At 34.4% G+C, this 20450-nt stretch overlaps 1 protein-coding gene across 5 annotated transcripts in view; it reads right to left on the bottom strand.

The window, feature by feature from the left end:
• Positions 1–273: 273 nt before the first annotated feature.
• LOC111158262 (histone deacetylase 2) overlaps positions 274–20450 on the bottom strand; it is a 29534-nt gene continuing 9357 nt past the window's right edge. For 3 of the 5 annotated variants that reach the window (XM_022520184.1, XM_022520181.1, XM_022520180.1), the window contains 13 exons: positions 19948–20060; positions 18696–18813; positions 16573–16647; positions 15823–15961; positions 13632–13773; positions 10403–10495; positions 10212–10320; positions 6212–6352; positions 5883–5991; positions 5137–5267; positions 3917–4072; positions 1244–1301; positions 274–597 (listed from right to left, as the gene is read on the bottom strand). In XM_022520184.1, coding sequence (XP_022375892.1) covers positions 567–597; positions 1244–1301; positions 3917–4072; positions 5137–5267; positions 5883–5991; positions 6212–6352; positions 10212–10320; positions 10403–10495; positions 13632–13773; positions 15823–15961; positions 16573–16647; positions 18696–18813; positions 19948–20060 — 1415 coding nt within the window. In that variant the 3' untranslated portion in view covers positions 274–566. The remainder of the gene's footprint in view (positions 598–1243; positions 1302–3916; positions 4073–5136; positions 5268–5882; positions 5992–6211; positions 6353–10211; positions 10321–10402; positions 10496–13631; positions 13774–15822; positions 15962–16572; positions 16648–18695; positions 18814–19947; positions 20061–20450) is intronic. The other 2 variants (XM_022520183.1, XM_022520182.1) reach the window with 2 other exon arrangements.

Genomic DNA, 20450 nt, shown 5'->3' with positions numbered 1-20450 from the left:
TCACTGGTGACTGGCCAAACTATAAAAACCAAGACAGCAGAACTGCTATTGCATTAAGAAAGAAGTACTGTAAAATACTCTTTCCTGAACAGTAAATGGATAACCTTGAAGTTGTAATCAGTTATCTTTCACTCCTAATGTATCCTAATTGTACAGAAAGTCATGGTATTTAGCCCCCCAAAAAGGATTTCATGTTGTAATAAACAGACAAAAGACAATCCAAGTACAATTTTTTAATAAAGATAATTACAAAAGATGGAAAAAATCAGCTCAGAAAGGCCAATTACTTCTTTAATAGATCAGTTTTTGACATAATAACACATCAATTTTAAATACTATCACATAAAGCATGGTGGAGAAAAGAAATTTTGCTTCATAATTAGAAAACTCACAATAAAACTTGCCAAGAAAAATGAAAACAAAACAAAAAAAAAAAGCCATTTTGAAAATAAATACAGTCCATGCCAAAGTAGTATAAAATGAAGCCAGAAGTCTTCCAAAAGAAAAAATTTTTCTTCCCAATATTTTCTCTTTTATGGTATCTGAAATTGGTGAGACACTCAAATTCAAGGGTTGCTGAGCTGTTCTGATTTGGCTCTGTTAAAAGAGGTAACATAGAATATTAGGGTTCTATAGGGTCATGCCCAGAAACACATGATAATGCCTTGTTTTTGGGGTACTGACTCCCTTAATCTTTCCAGTGATTTTTAGAATCTATTCCAAGTTATCCTATAGAGGCTGGCACAAAATTATACATGGTCAAGTATTTACATGCTTTATGATTATAAAAACCTCAATTATGATTTTGCTAAACATAATTGCATTATGAATTATGTTATGCTAGCCCCATGTTTAAATTTATCTACCTCACAACACTAAAAAATTTCATATATGGAAATTAAAAGAACCATGAAAAGATCACATGAAGTTACTAGCAAAAGGTCTCAAATACATTACGTACAAGAGTACAAACTAATTTATGTTGAGTTATACAGTATTATTATAGTCTTTATCATTTTTTAAGGCAAGCTACATAAGTAAGAGATGAACAAATAAACTGGATGGTTAAGATGGCATAGATTACCTTATCCACAAATATGGACGAACATTTAGAGTGCCTCATACAACTTACTGATGCTCTCAAGCAAGTTCAGTCCAGCACTTCCCAAAATACACACCCAAAGTAAAGGTATTTATTATTTTTATAGTATATAAAAATCACTAGATAAGGAATATAATTTACCCTTTGGTATCTGTTTTTTCACCACTATTGTCCTTAGATTTATCTTCTTCCTTAACATCTAAAAACAAAAATTGGGAAGAGTTTAAAGCCTATTTTAAAATACAAAATATATACATCTAAAAATATACTTTCCTTACAATATAAAAAGCTGTCATATACAAACAGTATTCATGAATTCAGTAACTACAGAAGCTTTGCTAGGTTCAAGGGTCAATGTAACAACCCAGGTCCTGCCCTTTTGAAGTTCTGTTTCACTCAGACTGCAGTATTACAGCTGGGCTTGTGCTGTGGAGAAGTTCAGCCTACAGACATAGGCACAGCACTGAGGGAGGCTGGGAAAGGCTATTACAGAGAGAGACATCTGAGAGGTGTCCTAAAAATGAATAGCTTTCGCGTGGGAAAAGGGATTAAGCATCCTGAACAGAAGGAAAACTTAAAAGGACTTTGAGGCAAGAAAGAATTTTTTAAAAAGATTTTATTTATTTATTCATGAGAGAGAGAGAAAGACAGAGGGAGGGAAGCATTTGGAGATCCTGGAATCATGACCTAAGCCAAAGGCAGAGCTCAACAGAGACTGAACCACCCAGACGCCCCAAGACAGAATAAACAGATTAGGAGGAAGAACTGAAGGATCACTGGGAACAACGTACTGTGAGAAGACAGGAGAAGTAGGTAAGATAAGCTCAGAGGCACAGTAGAGGCTAAATCCTACTGCTTCCACCATTCACTTTTAACCCTCACTGTATGTCCTGAAACTTTACAATTCTAATCAAAATCAATAAAAGAGTAATATTAACACTACAAACTCAAGACTACTAAAACAAATTAGCCCAAATGTGCTGAATTTCTTCAAAGCAGGATATGAACCAAAGTTCTGAAGCAATGACCTGACAATAAAGATACCTGATTATAAAACATTGTTAGTAAGCATGCTACACAGACATTTCAGGGGACTGCTCTAACAATACAAACGTGTGTGACAATAAGGATACCATGACTTTTTTTGGACTACTGCCTTAACTTGAGATATGTAAACTTAGTAATTCAAAGTACCAAAATGGAACTAGGAAGTGGAGGAAGAAAAAAGAAATAGCCCCAACTTTAGGTTTTGATTTACAGATTTTAAAAGTTTTCTGTAGTAATATTTCTTTATATGTAAGACAAGGCAATCTAAAACAAATGGAAGACCTTATAAGAAGCGCCCCACCATAAAGCAAATTTTTAAAAATTATCATTATCAGCAGTAAAAGTTTTGAGGAACCAAACACTAAGAGATTAATCCACTACAAGGTCATTAAGCCAAATCAAAAGATACTCTCATTTTTAGCTAGAAGCACAATGAAGACAAGAAGCACCCTAGTGAAGGTGCTTTCCCATTTGAGGGGAAAAAGCACAAAAAAGCTAAAGACTTTTAAAATGAGAAGAAACTTCAAAAGTGACAATAGTATGTACTGATGGTGAAAGAATGAAAAATGCTAGAAAAACAATACAGCTAAAGCTAAGCCCTCCTTACCTCAAACGTAAGTGGAATTTCTGGATGTCAGTCGGTACGTAAGAGCAGACTGGAGCCATCATTGTGATACATTCAAAGTTAGTTTTGAAAGTTAGAGAATGGTAGGTAGCCTACAGAGGAGTGAATCACGAGTAAAAGAATCGAACCGCAAGTGTCAGATGTGCTGGGGAATCTAACCTCTCTAGTTAAAAAAAAAAAGAAAAGAAAAAAGAAAGAACATGACAGGCAGCTTACTCATGTAACTTCAGTGTTGACAGATATAAGGAAAAGGATGCTGGCCAAGTATGTCTATCAGTTTTCCACATGCAATAGGGTCAAAATTAACAGTCAACTAAAACTCAAGTTCATCACCATTACTTGTATACAGGTATCAGGTATCTGGTATCCATTCCGTCAAGGAACGCACCAATGTTAAGAACATATTTAAGTTACTGTGTTCCCTAGTCACGAGCAGCTCAACCTAGCATGGAAGTACATAAAATCCTATTATGAGGCATTATATGTTAAATAAAATGACCAAGGTATGTATAAGTACTCTGGGAACTGAGATAAGAGATAAGAGATTCTGGTAGTAAATTTACTGCCTAAGGCATCATTTCGTCAAAAGATAAGCTACCGGCATTTTTAAGTTATGGCATCAAAGTATTCTACCTCCCCCTCCAACCCAGCTTCCACCCTCCTATCTTTCCTCAGAGTTTTTATGTTTTCATCATATTTTCATCAAATTTCTGAGCAAAGTGTACTCTCTCTCAGTTTTTTTCACAATGTTGAAACTGGTCTAAGGATAACTCTTTTTGTGTGTCTTATTCCTATCAAATAAATGTTAGGTGGTTAAAAACGATCTTAGAATCTGAGCTCTGCTCAGGGACGACCAATGCATGGGTCACCACTTTGTCTTTACCCGGTCTGTACCACAGTGTGACGTCTGCTGCTCTACGCCTGTGTCAGCGAGAGGCAGTAAGGTTTCCTATACTGTAAGAGCAAATGTGACTAGTAACATTAACAGAGCAGGTAAGGTAAGCCCCTTTACCACATGGAAAAAAGTCATAATCACCCTTTAATACTTGCACAATTGACTTCAGGATTTCATTAAAAAATTGCAGTGAAGCTCATTTTAAAAACTTACAATTAAAGTACTTTTACCGAAAAATAAATCTGACCTGCTTTTTTGTCCTCTGTTTCTTTCTTGTCTTCTTCAATTCTAGCTTTCTTTGCTCCTTTCTTATGATCAGCCACATTTCTACGTCCTCCTTCTCCTTCATCCTCAGAATCTGAGAATTCTTCATCACAAGCTATTCGTTTGTCTGATGCTCTAACTGATTATATAAAAATGTTAATGAAAGTTGACAAGGCAGTCAGTCACAGGTTTTATAATTGTTGTAACACAGTCATATACAAATGTGCCAACCAATTTCCACATCTCAAAGTACAGGGTAACAGATGCTTAATAATCCTAAGATTAGAACTAAATGCATGGTTTGTTCAGTAATGAAAATTTAGATTTGATCTAGGAAGAAGTAATTCAAAGAAACATGAAAAACACTTGGGGAGCTCACCAAAAAAAATTTGGAGGGAAAAACTATGTTTTACTAATAGGAGGGGGGGATACTATCTTTATCTAAAGAGTGACCATTTATTTCAGAGCTAAAAGGAGATGTAGACAGTAACATTAAAAATATCATTAATACCAAGTATGTTAGAAGGTCTACACCACAACATATACCATATTATGCTACAACTCTAGCAACCAATATTAGTGGAATGAGAGACAAGAGAATCAAACAGAAGGTGCTTAATGTTACTGAACTCATTCTCATTTGGATAAATGGCATAATTTTCCAATTCATTCCCAAATACCAGTGCAGGGTCCAATGTGGGGCTCGATCTCATGACCCTGAAATCATGACCTGAGCCATTATCAAGAGTCAGACGCTTAACCGACTGAGGAACCTAGGTGCGCCTTGATTGTATATATAGAGTCACAGGAACTAAAAACACTGACACTCAAATGAGGCTTTAAGATACAAGAGGGGTGCCTGGGTGGCTCAGTCGGTTAAGTGTCTGTCTCTGGATCAGGTCATGATCCCAGGATCCTGGGATTGAACCCCGCATTAGGCTCCCTGCTCTGTGAGGAGCCTGCTTCTCCCTCTCCCTCTGCCTACAGCTCCCCCTGCTTGTGCTCTCTCTCTTAACAACAAAACAAAACAAAACAAAGTCAAATCTATGTAAGATTAAAAATGGGAAAAAAGGACAACAATAATAGTGTCCTCATGGAACGTGACCCATAGTGAAATTCTTGGACCACCAAAACCTTTAATTTGTAGTGCTATTTTTCACAAATCAGAAGAATGTAACAGTACACATCAAGGCATCATCTTACTGGAAATTCTCTTGTCTGGGTCTTCTCCATCTTCATCTCCACTGTCTTCATGAACAGCATCTTCTGGAATAGCTTGCATCTGGACGCCAGGTGCATGAGGTAACATGCGTAAATTTTCAAATAAACGCTGTCTAAATTACATATGCGTATTTGTTAGACAAAATTCATTTTTCAAGTTTCTCTTAAATGTAAGAGGAAACATTAAGCAAAAATTTCATCATTTATCTGACTTAACCATTGAGTTAAAATAATAACATAAAAGCAAGATACTTCACAGACTATCATTAACTCACCTAATACTCAAAATTTTCAACATAGGTACTATTTCATCCCTCATTTCAATGATGAGAAAATGTAAGCCTAAAGGCAAAGTAACATGCCAAATGTCACAGACCTAGTTGTGTCTCAGAGAGAGGACACAAACTTGGGTCTGTGTACAATAGCCCTCTAAACACTTTGCTCTTGGAGTTAAAGTTTATCAAAATGTTTTGAAAAGGAAAATTTCACTTTCAAGTAAGGCAAGAAAGTATACAATTTACAGTGCCCTTAGAAATTTAAAAATCCATTTTAAAAGAAAATGGAAGTATTTTTGAGCTATGAAGCACATACATTTTCATTATCTCAGAAAAAAATAACCAGTGATCTTAAGGTTTCAAATGCTTTTGAAAAAGACAAAGGAAGTATCTGATATATAAAAATGAAAATAAAAATAAAAAGTTCATCACATCAATTCAATGATCTCTTACTTTATCTTTTCCATATATTCTGGAGTGTTCTGGTTTGTCATGTTTGAAGGACTAATATGCAGTTTGAAGTCCGGGCCAAAATACTCAAAGTAATCATTATATGGCAATTCTATTAAAAACAATGAAATAAAGCAACATATTAAAAGCTCAATTTCACACAAACCCATGCACAAAATCCAGATTCAAGCTGTGAAACAGTCCCTAAGAAAACTTTTAAGAGTGACCGCTCTCCTACTTACATGGTTTGGAATCGACTCTAATCATTCATCTGTCCATTTATATACACTGACAGTTTTGTACCATACAGACATCACAATATGACTACTTACCATTGGGAATCTCACAATCGAGGGCAACTGCAGTCTCGTAAGTCCAACACCGAGCAACATTACGAATTGTGTATCCACCTCCCCCAAGCATCAGTAATGGTAAATTAAAAGTTTTCACAACTTCTACACATTTAGCATGACCTGAGACCAAAAAAAGATTTGGGTAACAACAAATCTAAATATTCTGACAGTTTGACAAGTAAGTTTTAAAAAGATAATGGATGCAAACAACAAGTTTTACTCAACCAAAATGGCTTTTCTAAGTATTTAAAGAGTATGTAAAAATTTCAAGAAATTTCTAGTCCAAAATTTTTATTTAAATATCTTTCACACAGTGATATATAGAACACAGTAAGCTATAAGTGGCTATTTTAACAAGTGTCCCTAACAGAAAAGTGAATTATAGAACTAAATTAACGTAAGAAATATGAATAGAACACCTATTTTTATTAACATAGGAAGACATTATGTGGTATGAAGAGTCTACACTGATGTGACATTACATGGGGAAGAAAAGGTTACAATGAAACATGAACAATCATAGGGCGCCTGGGTGGCTGAATTGTTAAGCCTCTGCCTTCAGCTCGGGGTCATGACCCCGGGGTCCTGGGATCGAGCCCCGCATCAGCTCCCTGTTCAGCGGGAAGCCTGGTTCTCCCTCTCCCAGCCAAGTAAATAAATAAAATCTTTAAAGAACCATGAACGGGGTGCCTGGGTGGCTCAGTGGGTTAAACCTCTGCCTTCGGCTTGGGTCATGGTCTCAGGGTCCTCGGATCGGGTCCCGCATCATCAGGCTCTCTGCTCAGCGGGGAGCCTGCTTCCCTTCCGCTCTCTCTGCCTGCCTCTCTGCCTGTGATCTCTCTCTGTCAAATAAATAAATAAAATCTTAAAAAGAAAAAAAAACCCCATGAACAATCTAAATTTTACCACTTTTCCATATAAACATAATGCAGACAAATCATGAAAAGCTATACAACAAAGTTTAACTGTAAGTTATCTTCAGGTAGCAGTACTATGAATAATTTTCTTAACTTATTTAAGATTATAAAATTACTCTCTATTGCTATTAAAAAATACTTCAACAAATATCTATGTGTAGAAATTTAAATGGAAAGTAAACCTAATATAAAAACAAAATATTTTCTTTGGATAAATGTAATTGTTTAATAATTAGTTTTAAGTTAGTCACCAGTATTAATGATGTATCTATCATTCAGGCATACAAACCAATCTTTAAAGAAAAACACCCTTCAATTATAGAAGAAATCCATGCTTACTGAAGAATATTTGGAAAAAATTAAAAAAAGTACAAAGAAGAAACTGTTTAAAACTCCATTATCCAAAGATAGTTTTTCAAGTATTTCATGGCAATTCCTTCTTAGTAAGATTTAATGATTTTTTTCATGTAATTGTATATTTGTGAGCATTTCCATTGAGTATTCAACGGTTGCAATATAAAATTCATAACCCAATTTCTATTACTGCTACTAGAAAAACATGAGCTTCTTATAATAGATTAAAAAAACCACTTTAGTATTTTTATTTTTTTTTTTAAGATTTTTTAAAAAATTTATTTATTTGACAGGAAGAGAGACTCAAGCAGGGGGAGTTGGAGAGGGAGAAGCAGGCTTCCTGCCAAGCGGAGAGCCCGATGTGGGGCTCAATTCCAGGGCCCTGGGATCATGACCTGAGCCAAAGGCAGATGCTTAACGACTGAGCCACCCAGGTGCCCCACACTTTAGTATTTTTAAAGACAAAATAAAAAGTTAACTCATAGACTTCTGAGTAAAGACAGCTAGCTGGCTAAACAAAAAGACTTTTCCTTCTCCTTAAAACCTGATAAAAATGACTCATAGTATTTTTTAAGGGATAAAACCAAAACCTATAAAAAATGAAGAATGGCAGAGAACACACAGTAACAACATAAAGTAAGGTAGAAAAGAGATGGACAAGAGGTTAACGGACTTTAAAAGACCTGAGAAATCTAAATTGAAGCTGGCAATGGAGAAAACTTAGAATCAAGTTTAAGAACTGGGATTGAAAATATCCTTAGCGCTTTATATAACTGAAATTCTAACAGCAGAAATGTAAATTACTATAAAAGTAAAATACTACAGTTTACGATTATGAATGTTAAAACTTTTAAGCATGAAAACAAAGCATTTTCGAAGTGCTAGGACATGAAAACGGACTGTTAATATCCCTTTTGTACATCAGGAAGATCATATCCATTTTGAAGCGAACAGATGGTTATCAACACATTAAGTTCAACAATATGAAACTGCTATTTGACCACTATTGACCTACCAAGAAAAGGGGCAATCAAGTTTGTATGGATCAACCTAATAAAAGTAGAACAGATTGTACCATTAATTCTAAAGCTAACTGGTATAGAAGCAATCATAACATTAAATAAAAGACTTTAATATCTAGATTTAGGTATTTAATTCCACTTAAGCCAAGTCATTTTTAAAAAGCTGTTTGAGAATTCTTCACATCTTAAGAGGCAATTCAATGCAAGAACATCCATTTGTCAACTGAAGATTCAGAAGGAAAACAACTACAAAATCATGTACAATATTCATCATTACTATCCCCATATAATAAATTTTAAGAACTTATTAAATAAAATTTAGGATTTATTCTTACACCCTAGAAGTTCATTCCATGACGGTGAACTTTCACTTTGATCTGGACTTACGTTGCATGTTAATTTCAACAATGGATCAAATTTAAGTTTTGGTGCTATCCTCCCAATCCCCCACACATCTTTTCTCAGAAAGCTACCTGAGAATGCGCTCTAACAAAATAAGACAAAAATTTAGAGGAAGACAGAGGAAAGAGCCATGGGGGAGGGGAGGCATATAAAAGAGAAACGAAGAGCGCTTTTCCCACCAAGTCTATAGGAGATACTCGTCCAAACAGTAACAGCGCAGAAGGTTATTCTTCAAAAAGGTAAAAATGATGGAATACTTGATGCAACTGAACATTTGAAGCTATCTGGATACTGGTGATTTAATAATGAGTAAAGAGAAAACTAGAAATGAGGCAAGAAAAATATGTTTATAAAAAATTTAAAAAAAATTAATAAAAATGAGGCAAGAAAAACAAGTTATACAATAAGAGATCTGATAAGCTGAAAAGTGCTTTAATGTTGATGACGCTGTAAACACTGAATGCCACACCAAAATTCTAGTATAATTACCAGATTTAAGCTATAAAAATGAAGATACCGGAAGGATGTACTCAAGTACTGGGGACAAAGTGGTGAAAAAGAGCTAAATCCCTCTTCTTCCATGACAGGAACTGAATATACAAAGCGAAAATTGAAAGTAACAAAGTTTGGGACACCTGGCTGGCTCAGTTGAAGGAGCATGCCAACTTTTTTTTTTTTTTTTTTTGAAGATTTTATTTATTTATTTGAGAGAGAACACGAACTGGGGGAGGAGGAGAATCTCAAGCAGAGTCCGTGCTGAGTACAGAGCCCAGCGCAGGGCTCCGTCCCAGGACTGAGATCACGACCTGAGCTGAAATCGAAAGTCACACGCTCAACCTCCTGAGCCAGACAGACGCCCTGAGAAACACGCAACTCTTGATCTCAGGGTTTTGAGTTTGAGCCCTATACGCTGGGAGCAGAGATTAAAAATAAAATAAAAACAAAAATAAAACAAAGTTAGTTTGCATGTTATTTGGAGAAAGAGAAACACCCAAAGGAGCAACAAAAAACAATGAAAACGGCTGCCTTGGCTGGGCCTGCAAGGGGCTTTGGGACACTCTTCCCGTGCGAGTCTGCCACCACCACCAAAAACCCAAATGAGCTGAAACGGCATTCCAAATGCATATATACATCTGGCAAAAGCCAATGAAAAATACAAAACGTGTGATTCTGTGTTAATATAGTAGAGGCAAAAAATTATAATGATTAACTTTAATGGGAAGTTCTCAGAGAGGAAAACAAAAAAGACACCCGTTCCTGGGACTATCACCATTAAACACGTACCTTTGACTGTGAGATTGAAGCAACCAAGCCTATCACCGGACAGCGAGTCCGCGCCGCACTGCAGCACCACAGCACTGGGCTGATACATCTCCATCACCTTTGAGATAATCTACGTACAAGACAACAGATGTTAATACCTGCAAAATTATTTCACAAAACTCCATTTTGAGTTTGAAAATAAAAATACTTACAGGCTTAAATATCTGCCCATAGGACTCATCATCTATACCGTCTCTCATTGGAAAATTGACAGCGTAGTATTTGCCTTTTCCTGCACCAATATCCTAAAATACACAATTAAACAGCTCTTAGAAACTGTTTCATAGTAAAAATGCCTGACATGCTTATTAAGGAAGTTTTTTAAAAGATTAAAAAACTAGGCAACAATATCCAATTCTGAATTCATCTTTTAATTTAAATACAGGAGCAAGTGTAAATTCCATTATTCATGGATTGTTTTATTAAGCTAAAGAGAACCAATTCCAATCAATCTGTAATAGCTATTTTGGGGAGAAAGAAATTTAACAATTAAAGGCAATATTACACATTAGACCAAGAAATAAATCATGAACAGAATATGTAAGACAACGTTACGAGTAAAACTGCAGAAAATAAATACTCTGAGCAAAAGAATCATGCAGGATAATTGTCTCTATAATGCAGAATCCTTCTTGTGGCTCACGCTCTGGTCTAAGTTTATTTATGATGAAAGAAAAGCTCCAACTTCCCTCAAGTTTTGACAACTGCAGATTAAAGCACCAAAACCTGCTCTTTAATTGGGCTTGAAATAAATTTTGTTTCTACTTGTTGAATTAAAACCACTCTAGGCATTAACACTTCTCAAAGCAGCAAAAGAAACTGAGAGCTGGGTTCAGCAAGATATACACTTAAAAAATATATATATACCCACACACTACATATACCATTTGTATTATTTATTATGCATGTGTAGATGGATGTGTGTAAATGTACCTGAGAGCACACACACATAATTCCTAGAAGAAATGGTATAGCACAAAAATTGCGACAAAATAGTTCTTTAACTGCAACACCAAAGAACTGGTGGTAACCGATTCTTAATGTGTTTTAAATTATGTCTCAGTATACACGGAATCTTTAGAACGACTACTGCTTTTATACAAGTCTCCCTTTAACTCTCATATAACAATCTGAGTTTGATTCATTTTAAAAAAGCACAGTTTATCCTTCAATATTAGAGTTTCCATGATCCAACTTCCAATGAAGAAAAAGTGGAATTAATTTATCTTCCCCAACATTTTTTCCTGAAGAAATCTAAATGTTTATATATACCTAAATACAAACCATTCAGATGTGGGTAAACTAAAGCATGGTGAATCCCTAAAATCCTGCTCTAAAAACTAAATGTGGAATATACTTTGACATTAAGATTTCAGAATACGGAAAGCTGATCAGCACCTCTCAACTCCAGCCAAAAGCTGACCCCTCAGCTGCTGCCCTTGTTGCACCCAGATTTATCCCTTCTAGTTCTTACTCTTAACTGCTACTTTTATCATACCCTTTTTTCCCTTAGACTCTTGCTCTAATAAAGCCAAGCAGTTTTAACAATGACCTAAACTTGAAGTAGCTTTCTTTTCTAATTTCGAATGAACTGGCAGGCAGAAAAGGGAATGCTTAGGGGCTCCTGGGTGGCTCAGTGGGTTAAGCCTCTGCCTTTGGCTCAGGTCGTGATCCCAGGGTCCTGGGATCAAGCCCCGCATCAGGCTCTCTGCTCTGAGGGGAACCTGCTTCCTCCCCTCTCTCTCTCTGCCTGCCTCACTGCCTACTTGTGATCTCTGTCAAATAAATAAGTAAAATCTTTAAAAAAAAAAAAAAGGAATGTTTATTAAATTAACATCAAAGATATACAAAAGTTTTATGAAATTCCAAATATAACTCCATGCATAATGACTGATGTTGATTTCCTTACAAAATTTTGGGGACTCCTTTATAATAACCAAAGGGAAATTATTATGATGACATTTCACACAATAAGTGTAAAATCTTTAGTGAGTAAAAGAGAAATTCAAAGTCATTCTGAAATCTTTAAAAAAACACCTATTCTCCAATACTTTCTAACAACTTCAATCAATCCTAAGAATATTGTCAGAAATGAAAACAGAGGCCACGTTTTACTAATTCTGACATTAATTAGGATTATAGTGAAAAGAGACCTTCTTTAAGCTTAAAACTAGGAAGAGTCTTCGCTGAATTTCCACTGAGTACAATGGCTGTAGACCAAGGAATTCTACTGGTTTAGAGTAGTGGTTCTCAAACGTTAGAGTGCAGAATCAGTTCCAGAGGCCTGACAGGATGTTCCCAGTGAAACTGCTAGTTTAAAAGTCATACACTAAGAATCACTGTATGTAAAGTTAAGACCAAGAGGGAAAGGCACTGAAGGAGCTAAGAGGCATGGAACTGAAAATATATATTTGCAATTTTAAAAGCCACATAATTTAAACTCAAATAAACAACTAACCTTCCATCCATTTGTAAGTACAAAAAGATTTTACCATCACAACTCTTACTGAAAGAGCACCATCTTATGGTCAAGTAAAAAAACTCACATATAATAAGGCCACTTTTCATTTGGTTGTCATACAGCTCTAACTACATACCACAGATACGAAAAATAACCTTAATACTGAATGCCATGATAAGAGAAATTCCCCATATAATCCAGGCTGAATTTAAAATGACTATTTAAATTTATGACTAAATTTCAACATGCATGTAGTTTGGTCTAAGAAAAACCAGCAAAGCAAAAAGCTTCAGGAACTTTGTACAATCAAGATTTGACCAGTGGTTTTCACATTCGTAAGATTAAAAAAAGCACTAAATTGAAGAAGATAACAGAAGTATAAAAGCAATAAATGCACTTAATGTAACAGGCAGGCAGGATAAGTTACGGTATTCTTTCTCTCTCCAAATGATATAGACTACAAATTTCAGAAGCCTAAGGAAAAAGAGATGAAAATTAGGCCTATTAAATCAAGACTCATCATAGAAGGAGGGCAAGAACCTAAAAAAAGAGTTATTTTCTTCCCCCAATTTTTACAGTCAACAGCAATGCTGGCTACTTTCAAGTAGGTTTTAAAGATGCAAATAAACATCTAGAAAACTTCTTCGTGCTTCAGGGATGTTCAAAAATAATTACTCAACCAAAGAAATTATTTATGGCTGAGCAAGAGAAAGTTCTCTCAGTTCTCACTAAATTTTTGCTTATAGTCAACAAAAGTGAATTCTGGCAAATGTTACATAGTATATAAAATGACTCAATTCTGCATACGAGTTTCAAATGAATGACTGAAGAACAGTATTAGTTTAGATATGATTATTAGCTTCCTCCATTCTCCTAATTTTTTTATCACAATACTTATTCAGACAGAAATTCAGTCTTACCCTTAAGTCTCCTGTTCCGGGAAAGTATTCCCCATATTTATGGAATGATACAGTCATTACACGATCTGTCGTATAAAAAGCTTCTTCAACACCATCACCATGATGGATATCAATATCAATATATAAGACTCTCTGATGATACCTGAAAACAATGCCATCATTTAAGTTTCTAAAAGGTTTTAAAAGATGAAAGAACCACCATGGGTTCAGAAAACCCATTTTTGAGCTCTTGCACTTCAGAACGTTTATCCCCTTTCTTACTTTATTTCCAGCCTAAGAGATCATTCAAATATCTAAAGTTACAAGTTTGGCCCTTAGATCTTTAAGTCCTTCTTTTAGCCCCACTCTAGGTAAGAAAATGTATTTACTCTCCCTGGGAAATCTTCCCAATTCTCCAAGTTTTAAAAACATACTACATGTTTCTATATATTAACAACTAAAGATTATACTGTACTTAGAGGATTATTACTTTAAAACATCTCTCTAGTAAATTTTCAGTGTTATAAAACAATAGCTGGTGATCTATTTTATAGCCCAAATCTGACCAACAAAGTCTTTTTGTAAAGCCTTGAGCTAAGAATAGTTTTTATACTTTTAAACCACTGAAAAATAAAATTAAAACAAGAATATTTCATATGTGACAAGGGAATGGCAAATTTCAGTGTCCATAAATAAAGTGTTACTGAAACATGGCCATGTTTATTTGTTTACAAATTATCTATGGCTTCTTTTGTGCTTTCAACTGCAAAGTAGAGTAGTTGTGACAGAAACCACATCTGGTACTCTCCTCATTTCCTAGTGCTGCCTGGAGCACTACAAATTGTGATACAATTATAGCTCAAATGTATTTTAGGAATCATGTATATCACTACACTGTGACATTTTTTTTTTTTACCAGTACATACCCATGTCAAAACAGAGAAAATGAAATGAACTTTGAATGTCATACTTTCATGGCATGGTGAACTGAGGATTATTTTGTTACTAAATTAAATGGCAGAGCTTTGTGTGTTTATATAATGATACCACCACTACGTTACAAGAAAATAATATAATCTGACATTATCAAACTAAGCACTCATTCGAATATTCTCAACTCACAGGAAAGCACCATTCAGCAAAGTTATGGGGAAAAAACAAGAATATCTCATTATAATAGTCTTTCTTCTCAAAAATAATAAAAAAAGCTGTTAGTCAACCAAGTGGTTTGTTTATAAGTGGCTTATCAACAGTCAATTAAATTATGACTGTTCATACCAGTTAAAGAAATCTGTCTATACAAATTAAATTAAAACCTGTTTAAGGCTATAAGCATGTAAGCAAAATCACTGCCCAGAGATGAAGACACAAGAACCAAAATCAACAGGGAATTAAAAACCAAGGCAAATAATTTCAAGTGGTTTTCCTTGGCTGTGAATGAGTTAAATGAAACATTTTAGTTCTTTATCTGAGGAGTCAATACCAAATTTTAAATGACTGAAAAAGCAGACTCTATAAACAGTGTGCATGGAATTACTACAGGCAAGAACATTTTGAAACTGAGAAAAAACTTAATTCACTATAATCTGAAGTGGCATCTGCTAAGACATGTTACAACTGAACATGGTTAAAAAAAAAAAAGAAAAACAAACAAAAAAAAAAAACCCTGTAAATTTCCAAATTTTTAAGTCCCTCTATGGATATCTCAAACTGCAGTCAAGGATAACTTTACCTCTAATTCCTTTAGTTATTTAGAGGTAATTATATCCATTAGTAGAGAACAAAGCCTCATTCCATGTGGAAACTAGGCAATTAGCTAGACTCATTCCATGAACAAATCTCCTTTAACACAAGGTTTCAAATTTTTGCCTTCAAAAGTTAAAACTTATAAAATGTTAGAACATAAACTTTCAGGGTCCTGTCATCTTTCATTAGTTGAAACTGTAACTCAAAATCTAAATCTCCGAACTATTTTTGGTCTTTTTTAAAAGGATATTTAATGGGAGTTTTAAACATGTATATGCATTTCTCATTATTAATCCAAGGAATGGGGAAATGTCCTGTATTTCTACAATGGTTTGTAATGAAGAAGGCTCATCTCTGAACTATTTTTAACCTACAATGTTGCCTTGATATTTTTGAGAAGTTACAGATTTCTATGGTTTTAATTAAAACTTTTTCATAAGAAAAATATCAACATAAATTAACTTACTTTAGTAATTCAAGGATGGCAAGTACAATATCATTAACGTAACAGAATCCCGATGCTTCTGACTTCTTAGCATGGTGTAACCCTCCAGCCCAGTTAACGGCCATATCAGTTTGTTGTCGATTTAACTTCACGGCCCCGGCTGAAAGGCAAGACAGGGTAGACTCGGAAGTTTAAAGTAAGAAGTTAATACAACTAGACAAAAGCCCTATAGGAAAGAGAATGCCATGTACAAGTAAAAGAGTTTAAAATTACAGAAAGATAAGGCTCATCATCTGGGACACCGACAAGTTTTTTCTTAAATGTATTCCTATAGCTGTGTTCTGATTTAAATGAGAGAGTATATACAGAAACTGGTAGCTAGAAGATATATAGAGGAGAGAAATCTCTACGTGAAAATACAACAGAAACAAGAAACAAAAAGTTCAAGTCATTATGATCATAAAACATGGGGTTTATTTATTTTTAAAGAAAGAAGGTAACTACTTTTATTTATTATTTTTTTAAAAGTGAGCTCTACGCCCAGCGTGAGGCTTGACCTCACAACTCCCAGATCAAGTCACATTCTCTACCAGCTGAGCCAGTCACGTGCCCCAAACGTGGATTTTTAAAGACAACTGTACTACTATAAACATACAGGCTACTTTTTGTTTTCAAAATCCACTACCACCAGAAACCTCTGCTTTAAACAAATAACCCAAAAGTTACATACCAAATTTAAATCAACTTTTAGAACTGAATCAGGACACTTACCAACTGAACCACCAGTTGAAAGCTGACAAAACTCAAAGAGTCCATCAAATACTGGACAATCCTCTCCAACATTAACTGTGAAAGACAGGTTTCAGTTAGAAGCCACTCTGTGAATTAAAGGTTTCCTTCCAAAAACTACTTCTAACGAACACTTTTTATATTTGATAGAACACACATCACAGAAGAAATCTAAACGTTGATATTTAAAAATAATTTATCATTTTACCCAAGGTAATTAAAGTGTTACGTATGAAACACCACCACCAAATCTTACCAGGATTATTTGTAAAACATCTTTGCTCTATTACTAAAAAAATTAATAGCCATCAAAATATAAAAGGCATTTGATTTATTTAATTAAAACATACACTTAAATTTTAGGCATTTCTCCTTAAATATACAATAAATTAATCAGGATTCTAAAAAATTTAAGCAAGTTTAATCCCTTTATGGTTTACTTTCTCAAAAATCCCTAAATGCACAGAACATCCATTAACTTTGAAATGTATTTTAATGAGTACTAAAAAAATAAAGCAGCTGATTGCCTACCCAATCTTAAAGGATGGTAAGAATTAACTAGGTTCGTAACAGCCAAGACATAGAAGGAAGGGGTATATAAAGCACAATGAAACAACACATACAGATCCATGACACATCACAATATATTTAGTTCCTTAGTACTGACAGGATCAAAGGGACTTATTATGTACATGACCCATTCTCAGCCTCTTCCCACCCCCAATTATAACCTTTTAAAAAATAAGGGTAATTATTTTACATAGCTTTTTATACTCATAATTTATTAGCACTATAACAAATGCATTTGAGTTTCTTACTGCTCAGATATAATCATAATCTTAATATAATTATGTAGTAAATCAATCCTGTTAATTCATTTGCCCAATCTACCCAAACTTTTAATTTAAGCCTGATTCGCCATCAAAAAAACAGGGACAAATGATATGTTCTATTTACATTATAGCATTTTACTGAGTAAATGAAATAATCTATAGTAGAAATGCATATGAAGTTCTACAAATGTTAACAATGTCTAGCAACTACACTTTAGTATTATTAAAATTGTTCTTTTTAAAAAAATCATCACTGAAGACTATAGAAGTTTACTCTACAGAACAGAAACACTGATGAGAATGAACTTTAGTATCAAGCTTTCAAAAACTCTGTTCCAAACATTTTAGGATGACGCTTTGCATTCCACTTTCAAGCCAACCACTGCTAATAATAAAATACTTTTTATCTATATAAAAGAGAATACTATATAGAAGAAAATCAAAAGCTTCACTCACAAAGGGAAGGAACAGATTATATATTACAATCCACATTAACTAAAGCACACAAATAGAAGATGAGATATATATACCCCAGGCTAAGGCCAATCGAAGTATAATTATTATTATTTTTTTTTTTTTAAAGCAGGTGAGTAAGGTCTCCCCACCAATATCCATTATCCCAAAGTTGGAAAGGGACAAGAACAAAGAATAGAGGAACATCCAAATAGCTTTTTGGCAGTTTGGCAGACAAATAGGCTTCAGGTAGATTTTGTTTTTTAAAGATTTTATTTCTTTATTTATTTGAGGGAAAGAGAAAATCTCAGGTTGACTCTGTGCTGAGTGCAGAGACTGATGCAGGGCTCTATCTCAAGACCCTGAGGATCATGACCTGAGGTGAAATCAAGAGTCAGACGCTTAACCAACTGAGCAGCGCAAGCACCCCCTCCTTTTTTCGTTATTTAAAATAGCTCTGAGGGGCGCACCTAGGTAGCTCAGTTGGTTAAGCGTCTACCTTCAGCTCAGGTCATGATCTCAGGGTCCTGGGATCGAGCCCTGCATCAAGGCTTCCTGCCAACAGGAAATGCCTGCTGCTCCCTTTGCCTGTACTCTCTCTTATCTGTCAAATAAATAAATAAAATCTTTAAAAAACTTTTTTTAAAAGATAAAGTAGCTTTAATATTTTTACACTGACTTTTCAAACCAACAACTAATTTAAAAAAGTATTCTAGATCAGGCAGAATTCCTAGATTTGGATAACTCTAATTATATGCTTATAAAAATACTCATTTATACTTATAAATACTAATATATACTTTTAACACAGAAACGTACATCTCTGCATCTGCTTACTATACTCAGACATGTTATCTGGTCTTATTGAACGTAGAAATTTGATGTACTCATCACTGTGGTATTTTGTCATTTCTTCAGCAGTGGCTTTATGGGGCCTCTGTGAAGAAAAACATAGGTCAGAATTGTGGAACTACAACTGGTTATATCAGAGTTACCAACACAAAGTATACGATTTCCCCTAACAGTCCTCTCAAAAGAACTAGGTCTGACAGAACAAAATAAATTCCAAAGCTAATCCAAATTTATACATGTGTTTTAGAAAACAGTAACCAATTCCAAGCTAATTCCTACTCCTTTAAAAGCATTACACAGGTCTGACTCCAACTATATATTACTCCTACTATTTTAGTAGAAATTGGTCAACACTTACAAAGTTGAATCTGTGTTCAGAAACTACTTTCACTTTTCCCATCATAAACTTGTTCTATATCCAGTGAGAATGAAATTCATTCTCAATTATAAGTCTTTGTCCACAATCACTCTTTCTTTCCTTTGTCTATCCTAATTATTCTTGTTCCCAAGAGCTCAATTTCATTTATGACATACTTCTCCCAGATTTCCAGGAAGATTTATCCAACTCCTCTTCTGTAAATGTTTATATTTGAAAGAAAGTAACTCATGGACACCCAGTACTGCTAACTGCTTCAAGTCTTTTCTCTTGTTGTGTTTAAAAAAAACAAACAAAAAAACAAAACAGGGAAGTTAAGGTCTCCCCACCAATATCCATTATCCATCCCAAAGTTAATATATAATTCCATCAGTGCAAAAACATTTAAGGCGGTTGTATCCTAAATGTTAGCTGTACTGTGCATGATCACTAACACATTGTTCCATATGCCAATAAGTATTTGTAGAATTTTCTACATAGTTCTTTCTCGTAATCACTACCCAGGTCAACTCTTGAGCAGCACGGCCAGATCAACCACTACTTTAACAAAGATATTTAGTATGCTAAACTGAGCTGGTTCTCTAGAATGTGAAAAGATGGGGTATGAGAAACTTTTAAAACATGGTTGAGGAAGAGGGACAAGAGAGGTCATAGCTCCCACACTCTCAGTTTCCTCTGAAGAGTAAAACAAAAAGAGGATTTTCTGTTTTCTTCTAGAAAACATCATGTGCTACATGCCCTTCAAAAGGAATAAGAAACAAGTTTCAAAGCAGATTGAGAAAAAAAAAAAAAAACAACAAAAAAAACCCCCACTTCTGTGTATTTATCAAAAGGTATACTCACATATATTTCCATTTTTCTATATAAGCCATAATTTAGCAGCAAGTTATGGGTCATGCGGATTCTATGAGGTTTCATGGGATGACCCTGTCCATAATAATAATTTCCAATATCACCTAAAATAGAAAAAAGACAAACTGAATAATACAGTTAAGGGAATCTTCACAACAATCTAAATTTACGTATATCCATCATTAGAAGGCACTTACCACCTAAATAAGATTTAAAACCTTAAATGATTTTAGATTTTTCAACCTTCAAACTGTATTAGAAAACCAAAAATACTGTGTACACATTTACAAGTGATAACTCCATTAATATATGTTTATTTATAAATTAAAGCAAGCAAACTTTTCTGATTTTCAGTTTACCAAAATTTCATATTAACCCTAATAAAATACTCTATAGACACTTACAAAAGTTTGAATTACTTAAGTTTTAGTTACTTTAGTTTTAGTTATATAATTGATAAATTTTTTCATATTTATGAGCAAATTCAGATGTCT

Source organism: Enhydra lutris, unplaced genomic scaffold, assembly GCF_002288905.1.
Source record: "Enhydra lutris kenyoni isolate GAN:26980312 unplaced genomic scaffold, ASM228890v2 scaffoldscaffold58, whole genome shotgun sequence".
Classification (NCBI taxonomy): Eukaryota; Metazoa; Chordata; class Mammalia; order Carnivora; family Mustelidae; genus Enhydra; species Enhydra lutris.
The sequence above is the reverse complement of the archived record's forward strand: the minus strand, read 5'-3'. Positions and strand labels throughout refer to the sequence as shown.